Genomic DNA, 12,479 nt, shown 5'->3' with positions numbered 1-12,479 from the left:
TTGTGGTCCTTTGTCGCATCAGCCACAGGCATCCTAACACACCCGGTGAGGACCCTCCCACCTTCTGCCCAGGATGCTGGGGGGTCCTCTGCTCTGACCAGGGTGTGCTTTCACTTTTGTCTCCTTTTCAGAACGGCCCCATATTCCTGTTCTTGGGCTTGTCGCCGGATACAAACCTGAGGTTGGTTTGTTTTACTTTGGAGAATACTAGGCATTTGTCATCTGCTTGGTGTTTACGAATGTGAACTTGGGCTGGGCTCTGAGTTTGCTGCGGAGTGTGAAATGCAGCGATGCGCTCTCCCACGCTGCTGCCCACCCTCCAGAGGCAGGACAGCACGTGGGCCGAGCTCAGGGACTCTAGAGCTGAATACCTGGCCGCAGAGCCTCCTTCTGCAGCCTCCTGGTTCTCTGACAAGCCAGTCAGCCCTTTCCCACCTAAGCTGCCTCAGCTGTAAAAGGAGGTGCTGGTAGAAGCACCTCCCAGTGCTGCGGGGGACTGTACAGTTCATGGCTGTATAGTGTTAAGAACGATGCCAGGCCCATCGTGGGGGCCGGCCCCCCGCAAGTCGTGACTGGTTTATAATCCCGTGCTGAGTCCATATTATGTGCCTGGCCTTATGCGGTCCTTCCCCTGCTTTATCTCATTTCATCTTCACTGTAAACCTGTAGGGCTGATTCAGTGAATTCTTTCCCTACGAGAAATCCCCTGGAATGGGAAGTCCTGGGTCAGTGTCGCAGCTGGGGATGGAGAAGGGGGTGGCTGTGGTCGTCATGCAGGGGGGCCTTTACTTAGCCCATGGCCTCCCCTGACCCGGCTGGGTAAGGGGAGGCTGTCTCAGGCGCCCCTGGGATCCAGGCTCAGGGGGCAGGGACTCCAGGGTGGGGATGCGGCTGCTGGAGGCTCTGTGCACGAGAGAGGGGCTCTCGCGGGGGGGCTCTGGAGCTTCCCGGGCTCCCCGGTACTTGCCCCTTCTCCAGGCAGGCCTGCCCCTCTTCAGCCAGGCAAGACACTCCCAGCCCTTGCTGGGGGAATCCTTTTTAGGAGGCTGAGGGTGGGGGGCGGGGCCCGGCGGGAGCTCGGCCGGGCCGGCCGGGGTGTTCTTGTGGAGCTTGCTAGGCAAAGCGGGACTGGGGGTGGGGCTCGGGCGCGGCCTGGGAGGGTCTGCAGCCGGCAGAGCAGGAGTGTTGGGGGTGTGTGGAGCCTGGGGCATAGCTTAAATGGAGGGGCCTGCTGGAGCGGGTGCTGGGCTTGGGATGGGGCTTGTCTGGGTGGGGCCAGGGCTGTGCCCTATGGCAGGGGCGGGCGTGCCCAGGGTCCTGATTCGCATCCCTGTCCCGGTGGTCAGGTTCTGTTTGTGCAGGAAGAACAGCCTGGCCAGAGGACAGGCAGCTTCAGGTCACTCTCGGAGGGCTGAGCACTCTGCGGGGCGGTCACTGTGCCACGGCACCCTGTGTGCCTCTCTCGTGGGGCCGGAGATGCTTCTCTACACCTACACCTGCAGGGTCTCGGGGCTCTCTTAAGTGGCCCTTTCTCCCCGCCTCCCCACTCCCTCATGGATGCTTGAGAAGGGAGAGGAGTCTGGGGAAGGAGGAAGGCTTCGGGAGGTGACGGCCCCTTTCTCTTTTTTCTCTCTGCATCTCCCTCTTCTGCACGCTCCTGGCTCTGCCCCGGACAGACCGCAGGGAGCCAGGTCTGGAAAAGGCAAATGTTCCCTTTGACAAAAGGGAGGTGAGAGGAGCCTCTGGGGCGGGGGCGGGGGGGGGCGGTCCTTGGCAGCAGAGTGCACTGGAAGGGAGGTTGTGTACCGTCAACCCGGCTGTCCCTGTCATCTTGACTTCTCTTCATCCTAGTGCCCCTGGCCAGCCCTCTGTTTACTCTCCTGAGTAGGTCCTGGGCTTTCCAAGTTTGAAGCGGAATGCCCCAGTGCAGGACGGAGTTCAGCCCTGCCTCAGAAAATGCAACATAGAAGACTCAAGAGCCAAATAAATCACGGCCTTGTTTGAAAGGAGCGTTCATCCTTTGGGAGCCTGCAAGTCCCCTTGCGCTGACATCTTTTAACGGACCCTGGTGGCCCTGGGACAGGATAGAGTGGCCTGGGATAGCTCAGACAGGGCTGGGCTGTGCCCATATATCTCTGACCCACCACAGGCCCAGGGTTCCACCTTTGGGATGGTGCTTCTCAGTGCCCAGTGATGGATGGATGCGGGACCTGTGTGTCCTTTCCACATAGAAGGTTGGTAGAGGAGGGAGGTGATTGTCCCTGTATACAGATGAGAAGACAGCTCAGAGAGGGTGCAAGGTGGGCCCAAGGGCACCCAGGACAGTGGTGACGGAGTCGGGATTAGAACCAGAGCCCGTCCTTTTCCTCAATCACTGAAACAGCTTAGTGAGGACTGCTCACCTGTACAGCTCTTCAGGACTGACAGCTGGGAGGGATGGAGGGCCACAGGCCTGCTCACTGTAGTGTTGGGTTTAATGTCCAAAGGTGCAGCTCAACCCAATTCTCAACTGTTTAAAAGTGATAGATCTAACAGTTAAGAATGCCAAAAGGTTGAAAGTCAAAGAAGGCAAGGAGACGCAAGTGCCCTCCAGAAGAAAACTGGGGCAGCCAAGTTAGTATCAGACGAGATAGATCATAAGGCGTATCATGACTAGGATCAATGACAGTAACTTCATAATTTGTCACCAAAGCCCCAACTCCCCAGGATGAAAAACATTCCTATATTTGTATGCTCTTAATAACATAGTCTCAGAATAGATAAAGCGAAGTGGCAGCTCATGCACGGACTTGTTTTTTCATTCTGAAAGTCAAGTTCTTTTTGAAGGATGTCAGTCTTTGCCATTAGCCTTGGATGAGGCTGAAAATAGCCAGGCCCACCTCACAGGGAGTTTGCCCTCTAGAAGGGAGAAAAAAAAAATCACAGATTCATGAACAAGCTGGAGTGGCTGGCCCCAGCTGTGGAGGGTGTGGGTTGTGTACTGAAGACGCACTCAGTACTCACAGATTTCTTTCCACAGTGTCACAGAGAGTCCCTGAATTGCAGTCCTAACCTCAAAACAAGACATTAGAGTTTTGAGTTGTCATTCTGTTCACATGAGGTATCCTGGGCCATTGGAAGCAGCCCCTGCCCTGTGGTCCTGGGGATCCTCCTACTCATGGATGTCTATGACAGTAGCGCAGTGGTCACCCCTTTGAGTCCTGCTGACCATCCTGGAGTTTGGTAATTCCTCTGTCCTCCATCCAAGTACAGATTATCAACAAGAGGGGGATGCTCCTTAAGAAAAAGAAAACAAAATCATAAATACAAAGTTAGATGCAACAATGACCATTTATTTAGAACAGGACAAGAAATCATAGCAAACTGTAGATTTTTAGAAGTGACAAATACCACAAATAATACAAAATACAGGAAAACATCTGCAATATTTTTTCTACCATTCTTGCTGCGTACTCTTTGACATTTTTTTACATATAACAGTTTTGAATATTTTCCATAAAGGGAACTGAGGATTAATACAATCTTTTTTTTTAGCATGGTTGATCAAAAATTGTGTTGTAAATAGTTTAAAGATACTACTTAGCTTTACAACCCATTCTTTTTTTTTCAAAAGATTTTCTTTATTTAATTGAGAGAAAGCAAGAAAGAGAGCATGAGCGATGGACAGGGAGGAAGGGCCGAGGCGGAGGGAGAAGCAGGCTTCCCGCTGAGCAGGGACCCTGACATGGGGCTCGATCCCAGGACCCTGGGATCATGACCTGAGCTGAAAGCAGACGCTTAGCTGACTGAGCCACCCAGCACCCGTCACAACCCATTCTTGTAATGTCACTAACATCCTACACATTTTTAGGACCAGTGGCAACTCTGGGAAGACCCCTATCCAGTTTTTTTGCCCCTGTCTCCTGGGCACAGTCCCATCAAGATCCGTTGTGCATCTCCAGGGGGTCAGCAGGGGCTCTCCTGGCTCCAGGGCAGCCTCCCTGAGCAAAGCAAAGAGACCTGCCATGGTTGCCAGGTGTGGAGCTGCACAGCGACCCGAAGGCAAAGGCCAGGGGTCAAGCGCTGTCCTGGGCCAGGTGGAGGACGAGGCTGTCTCCTGGCTTACGGCCAGTGAGTTTGGTCAGTGGTGGACATGGCTGGCCAAGAACTGCAGTCATGGAAGGGGTCAGCAGGACCCCTGGTGGCAGGCAGACCACGGGCATCCCCCTGGCGGTCAGCTGATGCCACCAGCATGTGTCCAAGGACCGGCATCAGGCCACAAAGTCACAGGACCCACACGCTGCCTCCTGCACAAAGATGTCCTTGGAGGGGAGCAGGAGGCTGGGAGAATGTGCTTCTGCATTCACACGGAAGCAGGCTACCCACCCACAGAGCCTGGGGGGACAATCAGGTTCCACAGGCCAGGCCTCAGCGAAGGAGAGCCCCGTGACACCCAGGAAAAATTGCATTTTGTCTTCCCAGCTAAGTCCCGTTGTGAGAGCCAGACCACACTGAGGCATGGGGGGCTTTGGCCTAGAAGAAAGAGACCCCAATAGGGCGAGGGGCAAGGCTTTGGGGCTGTTAACAGCAGGCCAGACTGGGCAGGGAAGGCATGCAGATCCCCGGGGCGCCCAGGCTCTCAGGCCCCCAGCTCGTTGGTGCCGGTGGGGGGTGTCTCCCCCTCCCCATCAGGCTCCTCCCTCAGCACCCTGCGGAGTATGGCCCCCGGGGACTCCCGCGAGCACCCATGTCCCTGGATGCCCACCACGAAGTAGATGACAGGATTGGCACTGCTGCTCAGGTCCGAGGAGAGACATGCCATGTGGTGGAAAAGAGTCTTCTGGTTCTGGGGCAGGTCCAGCCAATAGAGGAAGAACCAGCTGAGGCCGAGAGGCAGGGCGCAGATGAGGAACATAGTGACAGAGGCCAGGATGACCACGTACAGCCGCATGGGCCGCGGCCGCCCCCACTGCTGTGAGCTCCTCCGCACCTGCACGAAGAGGGTCACGCTGGACAGGGTCATCACTGGGGTGAAGATCCCCATGATGAGGAAACTGAAGACGGAGTCCACCGTGTAACACTGCTTTAGGCTGACCCAGAACTCCCTGCAGAAGAATGAGACCAGCACGTTCATCAGGAGGGACAGCGCCCAGAGCAGGGCACACACCACGGCTGACAGGTGCTGGGGCCGGTGACACTTGTACCAGATGGGAAAGAGGACAGACAGGCAGCGCTGCGTGCTGATGGCCGTCAGGAGGGTCAGGCTGGTGGTGTAGGTGAAGGACCTCATTCTCTCCATCACCTCATAGGCCAGCAGGGTGGGGTCGAGATAGAGGGTGACAGTCGTGCAGAGGAGGAAGAGGAAGTCAGCCACGGCCAGGTGGAGGATGTACGTGCAGAACGGGGTCCTCTGCCCTGGGCAGCTCAGCAGCCAGACCACCAGGCCATTGCCCATCATGCCGCACACGCAGATGAATGTGGCCAGGATGCTCAGCACCTCGGGAATGGTGTCCACTGGGTTTATCATGGAGTCGCTTAGGGGGGGATTCTGGACATGGGAATCGTATAAAGTCTTGTTCATCCTGTGGAAAGAATATGGACCGACTTGAGGTTCTGTGTTGCTGGAGCCCCAAGGGACTTCTTGGGGCCCCACACCCTGACTGTCCATCTTCAAGGCTTTTCCCTGGGTTCTGTTTATAAGAAACATAACCAAGGAGGCTTGGCCCGTCCCCCGCTTTCCTGGCTCCCATTCTGCCAACTCTGCCAGCCCCGCTGTGACATACCCCAAGTTGTTCTAAACACCCTTTGTCAAGTGAAGAGGTTCTCTTGCGTTTTGAGTTTATTATTATTATTTTTTTAAAGATTTTATTTATTTATTTGACAGAGAGAGATCACAAGTAGACAGAGAGGCAGGCAGAGAGAGAGATAGAGGGAAGAAGGCTCCCTGCTGAGCAGAAAGCCCGATGCGGGACTCGATCCCAGGACCCCGAGATCATGACCTGAGCCGAAGGCAGCAGCTTAACCCGCTGAGCCACCCAGGTGCCCCTTTTATTGTTATTTTTTTTAATCATGAAGAAGTATTGACTTTTATCAAAGGCTTTCTTTTCCCTGTTAACTTACCAAGTTCCCTTTACATATGGGACCCTTAAAACTCTGTTCTGGCTTCTCTGTCCTACACACTGCTTTTATGGGCATGTGTGTTTAAAATACATAAGTGGTTTGGTGTGAGCTCTGTGTTGTGTGGTTGACAGCCACTTAGTACTTGTTCTGTGCCCTTTTCATGATGTTTCATCCTTCAGGGAGACCACTGAGCTCTGGCTGGTTTCCCCCACTTCCCTGCCACTATCCAGAGAGCATCTTCAGGCATAAAGCTGGGGTGATCACAGGGCTCACCTCTTCTATTTCCCTTTTCTTGGAGTTCACACTCCGGGGATGCCTCTTGTCCAGTATCTGAACACTGCTGAGTTTTCTGTTTTCTCCAGTTTTCTGGTTGTTGACGGTGGGAGGGCTGGTCCAGTACCAGTTCCTCCCTTGTGGCTAGACACAGAAATGCCTCTGATGTATTTCCTCTTGATGATTGGTGGTGTGGAGGAACCCTGTTGATTCTTGTAGTTTTTATTAATCAGGCAAATGTCCTAATATAGCGGGCCATACCTATCCATTTTTCTGTTGACAAGTTTGATTTTCTTTGCTGTTATCCTTATCCCTCTAATTTCTTTTTCATGTCTTATAGCATAGCTCAGAACATCTAGTAGTCTGCTGAGCAATAGTTGCAATCAGGTGCACTTATCTTTTCCCTAAACTTAAAGTTTCTCTATCAGATGTGATGGTTACTCTGAGTTTGTGGTATTATCTTTTATCAGGGTGAGAAAATTCCCTTCCTGGTTGTCTGAGAGTTTTTATCATAAATGATGGAATTTATCACAATTATTTTTCTGCATCTACTTAATCACTTTCTTTTTTTCCTCCCTTTGTCTCTTTATGTGGTGGATCTATAGTGGTAAGTTTTCTGGTATTTACTCATTGTTACATTTTTAGGATAGACCATTTCTATTTGCTCTGGTCACTCTCCTTTCCCCTCAGGTATCCTGATTTTATTTAGAAAATGTCCCCCCATGTTCATAAGTGAAATTAGCCTATAATTTTCCCCTCTTGTACTATCCTTGTCTGTTTTTTATTTCAAAGATATAAGATTATACTGGTTGCATAAAGTGACTTGGAGAGATTACCTTTTTTCTCTACCTTCTGGAACAATTTGTAGCATGTAAGGATTATCTTTCTTTGAAGATTTGGCAGAAGGTAAAACCATCTGGTCAGGTTATTTTTATGTGATTGTTAAGAGACAGGCATGGCTTTGTATAAAGAAAATTACAAGTGCAACTATATAATAGGTTTAATCAGATTTTGAATCTCTTCTTGAGTTAGAGTAGGCAATGTTATTTTTCTGGGTAATTCTTCATGCTTATGGTTTCACATTTATTGGTAGATACTGTAAATAATCTACACAATATTCCCTTATAATTTATAAAGCCCTAATTCAATCTTCCATTTTTAATTAGTGTGCTCACTTCTTTTATAAAAAATCAGTTTGCTAGAGGCTCAGTTTTACGAGAACTTTTTCTTAAACGTCTCTATTATTTTTTTGTTTCCAGTTTTCTGTTTTATTTATTTATTTAGAAGATTTTAATTATTTATTTGACAGAGAGAAATCACAAGTAGGCAGAGAGGCAGGCAGAGAGAGAGGAGGAAGCAGGCTCCCCACTGAGCAGAGAGCCCGATGCAGGGCTCGATCCCAGGACCCTGGGATCATGACCTGAGCCGAAGGCAGAGGCTTTAACCCACTGAGCCACACAGGCACCCTCCAATTTTCTGTTTAAAAAAAAGATTTTATTTATTTATTTGAGAGAAAGCGAGAGAGCATGAAGAGGGAGGAGAGGGAGAAGCAGGCTCCCTGCAAACAGGGATCCCAATGTGGGACGCGATCCTAGGTCCCTGGGATCATGACCTGAACTGAACAGACGCTTAACTCACTGAGCCACCCAGGCACCCCCGGTTCCAATTTTAATTGATGTTTTTACTTCTTTCACTTTCTTTGGATTTACCTTGTGATTGTTTTTCAGCTTCTTGTGTTGAACTGCTAGGCAACTGTCAAAATTTCTCTTTCTAAAGGGCATTTTGGGCTCTGGATGACTCCTAAGTATTTCTTTAGCTGTTTCATGCGTTTTGGTTTGTAGTGTCCTCACTGTTGTTCATGCCTAAATATTTTAACATAAAAAACCACTGAAAATACGTAAAATTTAAATTTCCATAAATTTGTTACAGATATATTTCATAGCACTACGAATATTTTTATCTGCCACAAGTAAGTTTTGTCATTTTCTCTTCGGCTTTTGGAATCTTTGTTAAGTGGGGACAAATCCAAGATGATCATGCCGTCCCTGTCAAGTGTGCCTTTTATGTCGTGGCCTTCTTCATTTTATTTTTTATTTTATCTATTTATGAGAGTGAGGGAGAGAGAGAGGGAAAGAGCGCACAAGCCAGGCAGAGAGGCAGTGGGAAAGGGAGAGCCAGACTCCCCGCTGAGCAGGGAGCCTGATGGGGGGCTCAGTCTCTGGACCCTGGGATCATGACCTGAAACTAAATAGCCGACTGAACCACCCAGGTGCCCCAGGCCTCTTCATTTTCAATGCTGAGATCTGCTACCAGGATTTGGCCCTGGTTTCTGTTGGTATCCACAGGGTGTCACTGGTCCAGGAGCAGATCTGTGGGGGGGGGTTCATGGGTCGGAGATGTGGCATCGTGCAGACGTTTGTAAATTCAGACTCTGTTACCGTGAATGCTGCAAATCCGGGGCTTTAGTTCCTGAAATTGGCGCCTGACTCGGCTCACGCACCCTTCCCCCACAGTCTCAGGCAGGGGGGAGGCTCCTGAGGGCATTCTGTGCAGAAAGCTGCTTGTCTAAGCATCAGGGAGCTCCTGGGCTTGGCCTTGTGGAGCCCCCTCTGCTCCAACTCCAAGGGACTTCCCAGCCCCACAGCCCTTCCTCATCCCCACCCTACCCAAGCCCCATCTGATGTCACTCTAGGACCCAGAGATTTCCCTCCCTACCTCTCCAGGGCTGGGTAGGAGGGGGATTATGTTTTCTCTGAGTTTCTCTGTATCCACAGTGGGAGGGTGGGACCATGACCCACACAGCCTCCATAGGTGCCCTGTCGTCACAGTCAGGAGGCCCTCCTGCAGGATCCACAGATGTTTAAGTAACATTGATCAAACTTCTACTATGTGCCAGGTACATACATGGTGCTCTGTGTCCCACGGGGTAGATGATAGCGTATGGACATGCGCAGAATACATGTCCGCACCCAGGAGCACAGATGCACACACAGATAGTACAGATACACACAGAGACACAGTACAGATGCACACACGTGCATAGCGGTCTGCACACACACGTGATCTGTGTACAGCAGTGGCCAGGACACAGAAAGCCCGTCCTCATAGAACTCACGGTCCAGGGTGGGGAATGTACAATAGACATGATTATCCCCTGTCCCCCAGGGGGTACATAACAAGGCAGGGACCTGCTAGAAGGTGCTGAGGTTGGAGGGTGGCAGGGAGAGGCCCGGTGGAGAGGCTGCTATGAGGGGGCCTCTCCATTGCTGTCTGTGCTGTCTGTCTGTGCAGGGGGTTGGGACCCTGCTCCCCTGGCCCCTCCCCAGTCAGCGGAACCCTTTACACACCGCCCTCCCGAGCCACTAGTGATTGGTCCCTGCCCAGTGCCAGGCTCAGCGAAGGAGTGTCCTTGAAGCCCCACGCTAAGTAAGGAGTGTGTGGGCCGCACCCCAGGGATGGAGGACGCGGGTGGCACCTGCTACTCGGGCAGGGCGGGATGCACAAGGTCACCCTGTGGGCCGACTGACGCCCTCCCCCAGTCCAGTGCCCCACCCCACCTCTGAGTGCATACAGTGCCCCCCAACCCTCTGCTCTGGTCAGGGTCTCAGAAGCCTGGACAGGGGCCCTCCGCACACCTGGGCTGCTTCTCAGCTGTCACCTGATACCCGCTGATGGGGACAGAGGGCGGACCAGGCCAGGGCTATTCTGGGTCCTGGGCTACAGACCTCCCTGGGGATGCCGCTTGAAGGGGAGACCATCGACAAGCAAGAATTGCAGCATTCGGGGTGGGAACTCCCAGAGGGGCTGACGGCTGCCGGGAGAGCAGCTTTAGTAGCCAAGCGGCAGTGGGGACAGAGCGCATGGAGGGATGGGCATGCTGCAGGCGGGGCGGCTCTCGGCAACAGAGACCCCCAGATGTGCCGAGGAGGCAGCTGTGGAGGCAGGGGTGTGGGTGACCCTTTGAAGGGGTGTGTTGTAGTGGGCAGGGGGGAGGCGAGGGTAGAGAAATGGGACCAGGGGCGGAGGACGAGAACAGGAGCTGCTCAGCAGAGGGAGACCGGAGGGCACAGGCCCGGTCACGGTTGCAGGGGGGCGGGGGGAGTGCGCCTGGGGGCAGAGTCGGTACTGCGGGCAAGCGGCCTGAGAGCTGGGCACTGCCCAGGAGAGATGGGAGAAGTGGGGAACCCACCAAGCTTGTGGGACCCCATGCGGGAAGGTTCCTCCTTTCCAGTGAAAGAAGGAAGAAGAGAGGAGGGATGTGGGGGGCTGGCGAGAGAGGGGACCTCGTCCTGACCACTATAGGCCAACTGTGTCCCCCTCAATGATCTGTTGAGGCACCACGCCGCTGCGCTTCTCTCAGAGATGGGCCTGTACTAGGTGTTCAAGGCGAAACGAGATCCGAGATCCGGAGGGTGGGTCGTGATCTGGTAAGACCTATGCACTTCTGAGACTAGGTGCTGGAGCCTACTCTCCTCCCCCGCTGCCTCCCCTCTGCTGGGCTCTTCCCTGAGCCCCCCACTCGCTCCGACTCTGAGCTACGCTGGCTGTCACTGGGCCTGTGAGCCCCTCGGGCAGGCCAGCATCTGACTAGAGCCCCTCCCCGCCCTCCCCGCCCTGGGCCCAGGCCTGCATGTAGCCAGTGCTCAGTGATCACACGTGAAAGGTGATGGTTTAGAAGACGGTACCTGTCGAGTTAGCTGTAGGATTCCTGTCTTCAGAAGCCTTGTTTGAATTTCTGACTAGCCCCCCTGACGTCTTAGGGAAATGTCATTTCTAGCTAATACGTTCATCTCTCCTTGTACATTAAACATTTAAAAGGTCACCTAGATGAGACAGTAAAAGTCTCCTTTAAAAGGTCTGAGGGTCAAGAGGATGTAGGTTTTGCTATGCCCTTGTGCTGCCTCCCAGTGTTAACGGTGGGATCACACCCTTGAAGGATTTTTTTCTGTGCATTTCCATATAACGTTTTTACAGAAATGAAAACCTATGACTTGCTGCTTTCCCCAAAACAAAGTGAATGTCTTCTTCAATTGTGCTCACCTGACACCTGCATATCCCTCCTTTGTCCTGGCCTGGCTGTCACCACTGATGGGGGCTCCCCATGTGGCTGGCTCCCTGGGGGTGATCTGAACCACTTTAAATATGGTTGTGAGCTAGGCTTCTGTCGTCCGTTTTATTTGGAAGATGCCAGCTCGGGGAAGTTGAGGCACCTCCCGGGCCACCCAGCCATGTCTGGCTGAACAGGGGCTCTTGCCCCGGGGCTGTTGCTAGGCACCACCCGTCACCACCATGCTCTCCTCCACCCAGAGAGTAAAAATGTGAGGCTCCTACCTGCTCCCGACATAGTGCTCAATCCTTCGGGGAAGGATGGTCGGGCTCTGGTGCCTAACTCCAACGCCTGGAGGCAGCTCCACTGGCTCCATGCCCCCGAGCTGCTCCGGCCCACTCCCTGCTCCCGGCTCTGCAGGGCTTCTCCCAGCTCGCCTTGGCTGCTCCCCACCGTGGCCTCACAGGAGTCCTGTCCCTGGGATACCTTCACTCTGCTCTCTGAGATGCTGGAAGGGGAGCTTGAGGCATAAATACAGGAAGGCACCCACCCCACCCAGGAGGCCTGCAGACAAGCTGGCTGGGGACTAATGGACCTAGCTGGGTGTGGACTCTCAGGCTGCCCATCTAGGGTGGGGGATGCCTTTCAGGGAAATGAGAATAAGGCTGGGGGCCGTGAGGAGCTGCGGGAGTGTTCACGCCCTTCCTGTGCCATCCTGGCAGTGTCTCCCTGCCTGAAGGCCATCTGGGACAGCCAAAGAGGCCTCAGAGCATCAGCAGGCCCTATCATCTCGGAGTTAACATAGCGCTGTGCAGGAAACAGGGTCTCTTGTGGGCCGGGAGAGGCCATTATGTCGACACAGCCCTCTGCATGGAGAGATGCTCTGGCTAATGGACCTGCCCAGGGCTCTGCTTGCTGAGGGGTGGAAAGGAAGGAGCCTGGACCCTGGACTCCAGGGCCCCATTTCAAGCCTGAGTTTGTCCGCCTATTCGCTGGGGAGCTTTGTGGTTTAGGGGACCCCTCTGAGCATCCGAGGCCTCACTGAAATTCATGGAATCCC

At 53.1% G+C, this 12,479-nt stretch overlaps 1 protein-coding gene across 1 annotated transcript; it reads right to left on the bottom strand.

Annotated features, from left to right (window-relative positions):
* Positions 1 to 4,618: 4,618 nt before the first annotated feature.
* On the bottom strand, positions 4,619 to 11,795 carry MRGPRD (MAS related GPR family member D). Its single transcript, XM_044261239.1, has 2 exons — positions 11,704 to 11,795; positions 4,619 to 5,561 (listed from the first exon to the last, which is right to left on the bottom strand). Exons 1-2 carry the CDS (start codon positions 11,793 to 11,795, stop codon positions 4,619 to 4,621), a joined length of 1,035 nt encoding a protein of 344 aa, XP_044117174.1.
* Positions 11,796 to 12,479: the final 684 nt, after the last annotated feature.

The sequence above is a fragment of the Neovison vison genome, chromosome 7, assembly GCF_020171115.1.
Source record: "Neovison vison isolate M4711 chromosome 7, ASM_NN_V1, whole genome shotgun sequence".
In the NCBI taxonomy this organism is placed as follows: domain Eukaryota; kingdom Metazoa; phylum Chordata; class Mammalia; order Carnivora; family Mustelidae; genus Neogale; species Neogale vison.
This window is presented reverse-complemented; position numbering and strand designations above follow the sequence as displayed.

What these genes read in the sequence shown, in the direction of transcription:
- MRGPRD (XM_044261239.1), bottom strand. Translation starts at nt 11,795, where the DNA reads ATGGAGCCAGTGGAGCTGCCTCCAGGCGTTGGAGTTAGGCACCAGAGC. An exon ending in GAGCACTATGTCGGGAGCAG is followed by an intron (nt 5,562 to 11,703) that starts GTAGGAGCCTCA and finishes TTCTTTCCACAG; the next exon opens with GATGAACAAGACTTTATACG.